Source organism: Platalea leucorodia, assembly GCF_965183815.1.
Source record: "Platalea leucorodia genome assembly, chromosome: 10".
NCBI classification, from domain to species: domain Eukaryota; kingdom Metazoa; phylum Chordata; class Aves; order Pelecaniformes; family Threskiornithidae; genus Platalea; species Platalea leucorodia.
In genome coordinates this window covers 175,981-189,000 of record NC_138832.1, presented here as the reverse complement: position 1 = coordinate 189,000, position 13,020 = coordinate 175,981, and the positions used below count along the sequence as shown (strand labels likewise).

The 13,020-nt window shown below is 45.8% G+C and overlaps 1 protein-coding gene across 1 annotated transcript in view; it reads right to left on the bottom strand.

Annotated features, from left to right (window-relative positions):
• Positions 1 to 5,646: 5,646 nt before the first annotated feature.
• MSN (moesin) overlaps positions 5,647 to 13,020 on the bottom strand; it is a 46,722-nt gene continuing 39,348 nt past the window's right edge. Inside the window, exons 8-13 of the mRNA XM_082322831.1 lie at positions 12,605 to 12,768; positions 12,023 to 12,153; positions 11,184 to 11,344; positions 10,581 to 10,673; positions 9,922 to 10,155; positions 5,647 to 8,883 (exon numbers count right to left, since the gene is read on the bottom strand). Coding sequence (XP_082178957.1) covers positions 8,719 to 8,883; positions 9,922 to 10,155; positions 10,581 to 10,673; positions 11,184 to 11,344; positions 12,023 to 12,153; positions 12,605 to 12,768 — 948 coding nt within the window. The 3' untranslated portion in view covers positions 5,647 to 8,718. The remainder of the gene's footprint in view (positions 8,884 to 9,921; positions 10,156 to 10,580; positions 10,674 to 11,183; positions 11,345 to 12,022; positions 12,154 to 12,604; positions 12,769 to 13,020) is intronic.

Genomic DNA, 13,020 nt, shown 5'->3' with positions numbered 1-13,020 from the left:
GAGAATCGTGCCCTATACTGAGTTCGGATAGCCTGTTTTGAGGTCTTTAAAACAGAGGAAAAAGGGCAGAAGTAAGATCTCCTTTTTTCCCTCCTCTCCCCTACTCCATCTAGCAGCAAGCCTAGAAGTAAACGCAGCCTTTCCGAAGTAACCCAGTGTTCATTTAGCCCAGGACACAAGAATAGAAAGCTTTGCAAATAACCACCCCTTCCACAAAAAACAAACCAACCAACAGGGAAGAAAAACAAAACAAAACAAAACCCAAACCTAAGCAAAAATATCCTTGCTTGCTTTGAAAAAAAACCTCAAAATGTTGCTTTGGAAGCCAGCACACACTTTATGGGCAGGACAGGCACAGCTGGAGTGAATCTTTACCTCTGTTTCACAGAAACTGGGCAGAAACCAAGTTTCCACCGCTGTGCACGCGTGCACACCCCCCTGCTCCCCCTCTTGCTTGCCAGCAGGCCACGCTGCTGTCAGTGCAGCGCTGTGCCTACATGTCTAGCGATGGGTTAGCACGTGCTGGGAAGGAAGTGGTTTTCTACCTTGAAATACATCGCCCAATTTCTTCTGCACCACACAAAGGACAATTTGCCCCCCATTAACTCCACCTCATCCCCAATTTCTGCACAAGAAGTAAACAGATTAAAATCAGCACTGCACTGATCCAACAACAAGTTACACAATACCACTACAGCCCTCTACAGCCAGAAGTGCGCTCAGACTTCTCAGATACCAGCCTCAGCTCCTCGGACCGCCGTTAAGAGTTTCGGTCCTTCCGCGGGCCGGTTCAGCCAACACGTAGGCATAGTCAGCACAAGGCAGACTTGCATCTGTTCCTTTGGGCAGAAGACGCTCTGTGCGAACAGCGCTGACCAGAAGAGCTCTTCTGTAAACTTTGTGGCTTCCAAGGGACCCTAGACGGAAGGTCTAAAATTACAATATTAGTCTGCTGCCTCTCTGAAAGCAGATGAAAATCGCCGTGTAATCATGTAGTTTATTAACATACACATTAATATAGCTTTAGTGATGCTGCAGTTCTAGGGTTGTGAGAGTAACTCCACTACCATTTGAATCAAGATTTGATACATTCGATAAATTAAGGGAGGAAGAAGTTCCTCTGTGAAGGAGCAGCAGCAGCATCAGAAGGAGCAGGAAGAACTGGGAGGCAGCCTGTCCCGCAGCAGAGCGGCCGCCAGAGCAGGAGAGGGAAGAGGCAGAAATCACACACAAGTCAGAAGCCACCCGGCCCCTATCCATGAGCAAGCTGCAACATATGCAGAAAGATTACAGGTGTCATGCAGGCAAGCAAATTAACACCTGTTTGCTCCACTATTGGAGCAGTTTATCAAATCATTATTTGATAAAATCCCAGGTGCTCAACAGTGGAACTCCCAAAGGAGAAGTGTCCAGAGGGGAGGGAGGAACTGAGCGAGCAGCTGAACCAGTCATGACAAAGCTGAAGGCCAGCACTGTGCCCCAGTACAGAAGCCATTGCTCCTTTATGGTTTGGAGCAAGCAGGACTGGCCCGTGCTCTCCTCCAGGTTTGTGGGAAAGCAGGCAGACTGGGCACGCCAAGGGCGCAGAGCTGGAAGTTTGAGCTGAGGTCTCTGAAATGGGCCACCAGGTTCAGCCACAACTCTTATGCCTTGGAAGAAACACATCATCTTCTGTGCCCTGCTTTACCTCTCAAAGAAACAGGGGAAAGGATTCTCGGCTGGCCTCTGAGGAGTGTGAATGAGGGATGATGGATAAAACACACACCTGAGACAGAGAAGTGCTCTTGCCAGAGCTGCACCGGCTCAGTCACTGCCCAGAGGTAGCCAGAGGCAAGCCCGTGCTGTTCCATGGGTGAAGCCTCCGGACTGCAGTCAGAGCAGCAGGCACACAGACCCAGGAATAATGAAGGTTTCCAGAACACAGCCTTCGTTCTTAACTTGAACAGCAAGAACAGCCTACCCTGCACCTCCTACCAAGCCCACCACCTCACAAGTACTCCTGTAAGGAAGCAGACACAGGCTGCTTACGTACACAGAACTAAAGCCACTGAACAAAACTAAAATTCCCCTATCCCCGTTGTCACTAGGAAAACCCATCGACCACCTCTCCTGTTCCAGAACAAGCTGCTAATAAAAGCAAATAGGACAACTTGTGCTTGTTTTGCTTTCTCCAAGCCCACAGGACCAGGTACAGAGTGCTGCCTCAAAACAGATGTACTGAACACAAACCTGCAGACAAAGTGCTTACATCAAGTGCGCTCAAGTCTCAGATACTACCTTGTAGAGGCTGGAGGCTTGGGGGGGAAGACTGTGAACATGCCTCAGTTTCTACATCTCTCAAAACAAGACTACTGTTTGCCCGCTCTGACCTTTCTCTAGATGTTCAGCAACCTTCTGAGAATCACTACAAACTAAAGGAGCAAGGGCCAAATTTTCACTGCTGGAAGCAAGAGGGCAGTAATGCAATCAGAGACGGGCTAACACCGCAACAAGGAAACAAAAGGAATTCACAACAGGGCTTCTTGACAGCAGCCACCTCTGGCAACGCAGCTGCTGCCTGGCTGGGTGAAGGCCACTGAGAAGTTACAGTGCCCCAGCCAAGGCCTCCGCTTGCAGATGCTTCTCCTTCAGTCAGCCAAGGATGCTTCAAAGATGGATGGGAGGGCAGTACTGCTGCATGTGGGTATAGACAGCCTTCACTGTAACCTCCGAGCTCAAGAGCAGTATATTTCACATCCCCTTGACCCTTCTGTCAGTCTTGATGACTAAAGATCAACCCTGGCTTATATTTCTTTAAAAGATGATGCACAACCAGAAGCAATAGCAATCATGGGTGCTTGTAATTTTCCAACTAGCTCTGCTCACCAGAAAGCTGTATCAATGGTATTAACACGTGCTCAGAGCAAGTGCATTCTCAACAGAAGTTGGAGGTCCAGTCCCTTCCAGGAGCTCCCGATATTCCTTTTTGCAGTCTCAGCACTACTCTTTCCTTAATGTCTCCTCCTCATTCTTTCCTCCACTTTCCCCTATACCCACTTCATCCTGTCATAGATCCTAAGAAAGTCCATCTTAAAATTACTAGGGACTTCCAGAGACCCATCACTTGGCACTAGATGTTCATTTAGCCATTGTTCAGCCATAAGGACCTGCACCCTTGTCCACAAACTGGACCTAAATTAGAGCTGCAGACCTGCAAGACAAAAGCCAGCCTCAGCCTAACATTCAATGCATTGAGGCCCAGATCGTTTTTCTTACAGAGAAGTTAATTTTTCTGCAAGGGAGACCTTAACATCACATGTGGAGTCACCTTGCATTAAGGGTATGCAGGAGTTGTGGGTTGACATCAGTCATAGATGCATTACACTGCTCTCTGCCAGTTGTCAGGTGCTCCAATTATACACTGGTATAATTAGACTGTATGCCCAAGATTGACTTATGTATAGCTGTGAAGCCGGCACTCAACAGAACAGTCACACTCATTGTCCGGGGCAAACAAGCCACACCTCAGTTATTCTCTGCTTTCTCAATGGGAGACAGTCTGCCTTCCTAGATGTTCAAGCAGCTGCCATACAACTGTCTAGGATTATCATACCTTACCCTGTATATTGCGTTATCAAGCTTTGCAAGATGTTGGAAAACAGCTATTAGATGCAGCTACTTAATGGAGAGCTACTGCAGCATGATGCACCAAGGCTGAAGCCAGGTCACAGACAGAAGTAGCAGCTTCTAGGACCAGCTAACAGGAGAAAGGGGGGGAACAAATCTTGTTTGGTATCTCAGAGACTATCTACTGGTTCCACAACCCAAAGCAGATTTCGAGAGGACAGTGCTGTCAAAAGGCAGCATCCTACCCTGATAAGTACAGAGCAAAATCTAATCTAGTTCCCTAAGTTGCCATAGTTACTAACAGTATCTACACAAACTGACCTGAACCGATACACGTGGCAGCAGGGGGTGTTCACATTCTATTATTGTTCATCACAGAAAAAAAGGCAGTGGCTGGAAGGCTACTGAGCCTGCTCATCTGTTCACTGAGAATCTCACACCAGGTCACTTAAAAAAAGAAAAAAAATAAAAATGCCCGTGCTTCCCTCCCAATGTATTAGCCTGAGCAAGCAACCGATAAGCTTGTTACCTACCTAGAGAAGCCCCTACAGGACTCGTCTACATCAAAACGAAACAGAATTTGGAGACCAACCCTTTGCAGTTCTCTGCCTTAGAAAGTGAAAACAAGAGAAGGAAAAAGCAATCACAGCCTTATTTCTACAGCTGCACTGACTCCAGGTAGGAGGACAAAGTATCCAAGGCCAAACGCCTTAGTCCACCAGACAGATTTATCTCAGTGAGAACTTGACTCTACAGAGTTACTTTGGCTTTTCTTTAGAGTTCTTAGTGAGTTGCACTGCTTAATAAAGCCACATTCCAGAACCTGCAAAAAGACAGTGTTTCTGGTCCCCAGCTCTTCCAAGAGCCTTCTATGCTCCCGTCTCTCTCTGTCCCACAGACAAAAGCATCTGGGCTCCCAACACTTGTACGCGTAGCCTAAACTGGATCTGAAATGTATCAGACACAATAGCAAATCCAGCTGTCTACACAACCCAAAAGTTAATACAAATTTCTGATTCTAAACTACAAAATGCCTTCCAACAGATTAGAAGAATCAGGTGTTTCAGTGGTGGTGGGTTGTGGTGTGGGTTTTTTTTTGGTTTTTTGTTTGTTTGTTTGTTTTGCTTTGCACTTCCATTTCTTCTAAGACAAACTCAGTACAGATACACCTCACTGGAGAATTACTAAGCCTCTTAAGTCTCCACAGATACAGGCAAGGGAATGCCATGAAAGCTAGGCCACTCATGCAGAAGAGTAACCTGGCTGCAAGCAGAGAGTCCTTGGAGACTCCAGAAATTTAAGCACAAGCTGAAAGGTATTGTCCATTGAGAAGCAAAGGCAATAAAAGCAGCAAGAACCCCATTTGTGAGAGCAACCTCCCCAGCCCAGTGCAACCTTCACGTGAAGGCTGCAGTAGTGCTGAAGCAGAAATGCAATTTCTCCAGTGGTTGTTCAGGTTTTTGGAATCCTGGAAGGAAGGAACAAGACAGACCCACCTATGGAAGCTGGATCCGTGCCAAGCCTGGTGGGGATTGCAGAAGTCACCATTGCTCCATGCTTCACGTTTGTTTTTAGACAAGTTCAGGTTTCTCCCCTAGCACCAGATCTGAGCGCTAACACACGTTCTGATGAAATCTCTGCCTTACTCCGCAGTGCAGCAACCACGAGGCAGAGGTCCTGCAAAGCCCCTCTTCGCAACCACGTGGAAAGCGGCTACAAAGAAAGATCACACAGTTCGTTAGCAGAAAGGTGGCAGTTTCCATCATTGGGCCCGGGCCTGAGACCTCAGGAAACACAGGTAGAGATAGCCACAGCAAGGTAGCCGCAAAACAAATTGGGATGAAATCCCCGGTACAGGGTCAGGGCAGGTCAGGGGAAAGGGATGTTATTCAAGCAGTTGCCTTTCAGGATGGAAGCAAGATCTTATTTGCGAGTGCTACGAGGCTGACCTCTCGGGGGCCACGTGGCAGACCTGTTCAGCTTGCAGACACAGCACTAGACTCAAAGCAAGCCTTAAGTAACCAGCCAGACACCATCTGCTGAATTTCTCTGAACTTTATTGGCACTTTAGGAAGAACAGGGTATGGATCTTAACAACTCCTCCAAACAGGAAGAAAAAAAAAAAAAAAAAAGCCTGAATATCAAGGTTCTCTTTCCAGATAAGCATATGGACCCATGAATTACTCCATAACCTTAAGGAATTGATGTTTTATTACAATCCAGTAAAAAGACTGGTCAAAAAACCTCAACATAATTTACAGCAACAAAAAATAAAACAAGAAAAAACAAGCCAGGCAAATATTTGATAAAGTACTTTCCCTCCCCCCACCCCCAAAGAGGAGTAGTCATCCAATTAAACTGGAACATGGAGAGGAAGAACAATTCACTGTATTCTAACAAATAAAAAACATGTCTATAAATCTCACTATACTACCGAAAGCTTCTTACATTAGTTTTCTTGCAAAATACCATTTCTTTACAATACAGTATACATTTCCAAGGGAAGGAGGACCATAAACACATCCTCCATCCCATGACTAATATTTTCTAATTGTGCATAGCTAGAAGTATTGAAATCAAATATCATTACATACTACTGGAATATAATACTGGTTAAGAAGAAGGCAGGGCTGAAACAACTACAAAGAGTTAGGTGGACTCACTGGCACAAGCCGTTCTATTCCTATATTGGACCATTTGGAATTAGAACGATTAAAAAAACCCTATAAACAGAAGTCATGCCAGCATCATAAAACATGAGCTCAGCAGTGTTGTGTGACCCATCAAAGCAGAAAAGGTTTACTGGTTTATTATTTGAACACATATTCCAGGCACCATACATCAGCTTGTTAGGAAATTTTTAAAATGTAATAAAGGCTTTTCTCCCCGCAAATGCATCAATAGTTGCCATGGACAGAGCAGAAGTGCTGAGAACCAGCTTTAAAGCACCAAAACAGAAGTGTAAAGGTTGTCTGTTCCCCCAGTAACGAGACTCACGAGGAGCCAGTGCCAATAACCCTTCAGTATAGAAATACACAAATCAGTTCTGACAAATTTAACTGCAATCTTTCATTTGTGACTTTCAGAGTACTGAGGCATGTGGTTTTGGCCAACCAAAAGCTTACCGTGTCGTGTCCCCCTCAAAACCATGCTGTGTCCGGGGGGGAGAAGGGGGCTCCCACACAACTCATCTGGATGTTTAGAAGCAACAGGCTGAGCTATGCTCCTGACAGAGGTTGGTTGGTTGGTATTTGTGTGGATCTCCACACAGACTTGTATTGCTTCCAAGAAATAAAATAATACAGCACTGGTAAGGTTGTTTCCAGCAGCCCAAGGAATTCTTGAGGAAATACTGCCGTTTATTAACACTATCATGAACATTTCTTTTTGGCACAGTCCCCCTTTACGTTTCCCATAGAGCAGGGAGCTGAAAATGCTCTAGCATTGAGATGTTTTCCTTCTGTCACCCCTAGCATACAAAGGGGGAATCCACAAAACTGAGAAAGTCACAAGATTTAGGATCATGCTAGGCAAGAAAATAAGTCACATGCTAGCCTGATTGCTTCTTATAGGGACAGACTAATCCAAGGAGGGCAAAGCAAAGGAGGACTCCATTGTAGGTGGAATCCATTTTTGAGAGGCCTCTTCTGAAGGTTAACATTTCCTTCTATGAAGGATCAAGGCAAAATCCAATTCAACCCTGAGCATACATGGCTGTTTCCTCCCCAGAAATGGCAGGAAGGATTCTGGGTAGCTACAGCATGGACAGCTTGGAAGACAGGAGGTGATGGGTATTACAACAACTGGTACAAACAGCTCTCAGGACCAGTCTCACAGCCACTAGTGTCCCATTTCTAAGAGACAGAGCCTTCTGTTCACAAGGCTACGAAGAGGCAAAAAATCCTTCTGGGGAAAGAAAAGCACTTGAGCCAGGGATCTGGCAGAATGCTAGCGAGGATTAAGGCAGCAATTGGACAAGCGTCTCAGGATCCTCTCCCTTCAAATGCTGCTTGAAGCCAGGAAGACAGATGCAGTCTTGTACATGACCCAGATACAAGAGTAGTTTTTGGTCCCCAGCTGCTGATCACTTTTTACGATTGCATCTAGTTTTAACTAAAGGCATCTGAGCTACAGTAGATCTATACACTGTCATAAGGCACCAATGACTATGTGCTAAAAAGGCCTCTTATGGAAAAACCTGAAATCCTATTCACATGTCTAGAAATGTACTGGTTCAGCAAGGGAAAAATACAGCTACAGGAATTTTTAGTCTTTTACATTTCTGCCTACCCCTTTAGGTTTCCATTGGCAAACCCAAAAAGGAAAGCAGTGTTCTTTAGCTATCTCTGCCTCACTGGTTACATTCAAATCAAATGACAGTGAACAAAGCCATTTACCAGAGACAAAACTTCTGGAAAGCAGGGAAGTCAAGGCTCCAAATCACACTGCATCAGTGGAGACATTCCAAAGACCTCCTCATGATTAGGAAATTCAAAGTTCCATCATTAAACAACAGAAGGCAACATCAGCAGGAACACCACAGAATCTGTTTGGTCTGCTTATGTTTGAAGGACAAAAGCTTTGGTCTTTTAGAAAGAAAGTCCATATGCTACCCCCAACCCTTCTTCCTAAGCTCCAGCCTCCCCTTCTCAACTACATGATTCAGATCCTGTATAAGTCAGAAATTCAGACCCTGGCTACTAAGCTTAATACTGAAGCTTGCACAAGTTAGTATGAAGGCAGTGTCAAACGGTTAGCACTTTACTGTACGTAATTCAGTAAAAGTATCTGCTGGCCTCCCCGCCCAATGGGAGAGGACAGCAGAGCCACTTCAGCAAGCAATACAAAATTAAACCGCAGTGAGACTTTACCCAGAGCCAAACAATTTCAGATTTGCCCCAATACATGTTTGCTTTCCCAAGCAGCCCCAGGAAGATGTAAATACTATTCTTTCTTCTGTTGCTTAACTCCAACGTTTGCCCAAAACTCGATAAATAAGACCATGGTCACTCTTCTGTAGTGGTTCCAGCGTAGCACGATTACGAGTGAATGACGGGAGAGGATGGGAAAGAGGGAAGAAGAGAGTGCAGGGCAGCAGGTGCAGGGGAGAGTTTACATGGACTCAAACTCATCAATGCGCTGCTTGGTGTTGCCCTGCCGAATCTGACGCAGGGTCTTGTACTTGTCTCGGCCCAGACGCATGTTCTCTGCATGGATCATATCATTGGCTGTCTTCTTGGTTTCATCCCGAGCATTTGCCAGCTCCGAGGAAAGAGCCTTTGGAGAAGGGGAAAACAGATAGCAACGGGTTAGCACATACCAGAGACGCAAAGCTGGTCGAGGAGGTTCCTTGCTGATCCCCCTAAAGATTCAATATCCATGGAGACAGGAAACAGGTAAGCCCGAACGTTTACAGTTCTGGGCAACCTGCTCTAGCTGACCCTGCCTGAGCAAGGGAGTGGGACTAGATGATCTTAAGAGGTCCCTTCCAACCTGAACAATTCTGTGATTCTGTGGAAGTTGTTACTATTTTTCCTTAATGTTTGAAGGTAGAAAACACCAGGCAGTCTGTCACCCTATTTATCTTTGTCTAGCACAGTAAGACAGACTGTCTCCAGCATACTTCAGAAGACTCAAGTGGAGGGATCCCTAAAGACAACAGGAGCATCTTGCAGAACTTGAGCAATTACTAGCCTTCTACCACAAAAGAAACTTGCTTCAGAAGATAAAGTGCGCCTCTGTCACTCTGCCTGTGCATAACCACCACAGCATGATGCAGAACAAGCAAAGCCTGATGCAAGTCAGGCAGCTAGCAGGCAGTGTAACAAAATGCTTGGAAAGAGTCAGCACCAGAACACTGGAGTTCCTTACGAGAAGGTGGTGCAGCACAGTTCCCTCCATGCTCAGGCCTAGTGGGCTGCTCTCGGGGTTTTGCAATGCAAGCCAGTCAGACAAGACATTACAGACAGCTGCTTGATAGGAACCGGACCAAGTTCTCCGCTTCATTGCAGCCAGGGCTACGAACAGCTGTCAGATGGCTGGCAAGACTCACACAAGCACACTATGTCTGACAGATGCTGCTTTTTGGCACTGCGTGAAAATACTTGACTTCTATTTCCCTGAAAGTAGTGAAGTGCCAGAAGACAAGATCTGCCTCTCTGTTCAACGGCTTAGCAGCTATCTGGCAAGATCATGATCACCCCTCTTCCCCCCCCCACTTTTTTTTTAAATACCAGTAATACCTCCCAGTTGCAATTAATGGCAAGAAAAGAAGCAGCACCCAGACACACACGCTCTCTGCTGCCAGCTTCTTACCTTCAAGTGTTTCTGGACCCGTTCGTTCTTCTCTGCTTCAGTGGTGCGCTCCTCCTCACTGCGGTCCTTGATGGTGGCCTCTGATCGTAGCTCAGCACTGGCTTCTGCTGCATTCTCATCCTGCTCATCATCATGCTCATTCTCAGACTGCATGGGCTCAGTGACATGAGGGGTGCTCATGGCAGTCTTCAACTCCTCTTTGGTCTTTTCTAGGTCCTCCTGCACCATCTGTGCCTGCAGTAGGGAACGCCATAGTGAGTTAGTCAATATAATCCTGAGTGCACGAGACTTCTCACAGAAGCACTGCTCAGTGCTTGTTAACAGGAAACCTTGCACCTCTTGCACACTGAAGTGCTACGTTCCAAAGCTACTCAGTCACAATCATTTGCAAAATCTTCTGCTGGCTAACCCTTCAGAGATCTGAAGAATGGTTATAATTCATGGGAAATGGGCTAGGCCTAATTAGTCAAAATATTTCTACATGAAGTTAGAATAAGGCACTCATTCCACCAAGAAAAGCAAAGCTACATATTTACAACAGCCTCAAGCTTGCAGACACTCATTCTAGTGCGGTATCTACTGTAGCAGTTTAGGTCACAACGCAGAATGAAGAGCAACTCCACAAAAAAGTACTGCTGGTTGCTCAGATTCTGCTTTACCTTCTGTTGCCACTCCTGGGCCTCGCTTTCTTTCTTCTGTCTGGCCAGCTCCAGCTGCGTGATCCTAGCTGTGAGTTCTGCCATCTCAGCAGCCTGCAAAAGAAAGGCTTTTAGTGGGGACAAAACCAAAGTACTCGCTAAATGAAGCATTTAGTCTAAGCCCTCAGTAAAAACAGTACCTCTAAGATCTTTTCAGTAAGGAGAAAGCCTTCCTGTAAACTTCAGTCCCACCGATACAGAAAGGTGGAAGGGATGCAAGGGAAAAGGAAGCCAAAAAAGTTTTTGGTTTTGTTGCTTCCCCCCACTCCCCTTCCTCCAAAAAGAGCTACAGAACTCAATTCTTTGAATCCAAACAAAGGAAAGCAATTAGCAAGCTCTACACTCTGTTCTCAGCATCACATACAAAAAAAGGCAAAAAGCACAACAATCTAGATCTACTGTACAAATACACTTGTATTTAGGTATAAGTTCATCTGCCTAAGGCTAAAAATTAAAGAAACAAACTATGTTTCCTCACTATATTCATAGCCTGGTTTGCTTCAAGAGCTTAGATGCCTACCCTGTCACTATTTTCCCTACCTGATTTTCAGCTCGCCCACTTACCAGCTGTTCCTGGGTCTTTTGTTGATCATGGGATGCTTTCAATAGGGCCTCCTTGGCCTCTTCTGCTTCTCTACGTTCTTTAGCCAGTTTCTCTGCTTCCTCTTGAGCTCGTTTTCTCTCCTGTTCCAGCTCCATAGCTCTGCGGGTCTGTTCTTCCAGTTCTGAAAGAATAGCGGAGCGCATTTGAAGAAAGAACAAGTAAAGAATGGCAGTAGAAGAGGAAGGTGCCCTTACACCTATGTTCAGGATGAGGGTTTTCCTTCAGAGGGACAGGTAAAGGAGAGATGCAAGCAACTGCCCCCTTCCCTCTCCTTCACATTATAACTGGAGGTGGAAGACTAAGAGCCAGGCTTGTTCCAAGCCAACAGATTACTTGCCTGATTGATTTGTAGTGAAGTACCCATCCCAAAATGGCATCCATAAAGACAGAGAAGCATACAGCATTTCGCTTGGGCAACACCACACTGTAACACTGGCCAAGCAATTAGATAGTAATCACACCAGAGTGCTGGCTGGTGTGACCCCTGCTACACTTTTTGACTCCCTCCTCTACAGATGTGCTGGGATAAAGCTTCCAGCCAGCACACGAACAACTGCAAGGTACTCTTGCTGCCAGAGAGGTATCCTGGCTGCCACCCATCTCTTTAACGCAAGTCCTGTTTCTGCAGCTGCATATGGAGGGCTTACATTCAGCTTCAGAAGGCTAAACCAGGGCCCTAACACCAGTTAGCACACAACACTGGAGAGCCAAACAGCTCAGAGATGCTCATAGCTTTACTACTTGAACCCTTCTCACTCAGACTATGCATTTAAGGAAACAGCAGAACATTTCACGTTACCTTGTTGAGCTTTCTTGGTTTGCTCCTCAATTTGCTTGAGTCTCTCCATTAGCTCCTCCTTCTCACGTTCAATCTTCTCCTTCTCCTTTTCTGCCAACTCCCTCTTCTTCTTCTCATTCTCCAGCAGGGCTCTGATGAGGGGGAAGTCATAATGCAATATCAAATTAACAACTACTCAGATTGGAGCGCTTCCTCATGAAGCCATGAGCACACAAGACGTGCACTACAGCACTCAGCTGATGAGTTTTACTCCAGACATGCCCCTTTATAGAAGTGCAGAAAGAAAAAGCTCTGCTGGCATTCATCTCAATGGCAAGTTCGTAACAACAATGTTGTAAGGGAAATCTTATATCAAGATGCGTATTAGTCCCGTCAAACAGACGGACAAATCTTTAAGAAAGTGATGGTGGGTCACATTTGTGAGGAGTGCCATTTCCATCATCCCATTAGATTTACTGAAGCAGAAAGCAATCTGCTCTATTTTTGGCTCAAGCAGATTAAGATGCTGCCAGCAATTTATCTAGCACATGATGCTACTGTGCAGTGATCGACCAAGTCTGGGTTATTCAGAACCCTACCAACCTCTCCATCTGTTTCTGATGCTTCTCTTCTCGAGCCTGTGCTTTCATCTGCTGCACCTCAATGGTATCTGGTTTACGTCTGCGCATGTAGAGCTCATGGTTCCCCATGCAAAGTGCCAAGATTCGTTTGTTAATCCGTAACCGAGGGGCATAGAATACAAAGTCCTTGGGACAAGAAAAAGGCAGCGTTAGACCTGTTCTTTCAGCATAAGAAGCCCCTGGTGTATGCAATACTCTCCAAGACCCTAAGCTTTCTAGAATTGCTAGCCAGCTTTTCTTAACAGTGTCGAATTCATCGGTGGTGGTAGTTAGACACCTATGTTTCAGGAATTAATTTCAACCTGACAAATACACACAGGGCAGAAGCGCCCAACTTGTTGTTACAGTCTGCTGGGTTTCCTTGTAAAGCATCCCTAG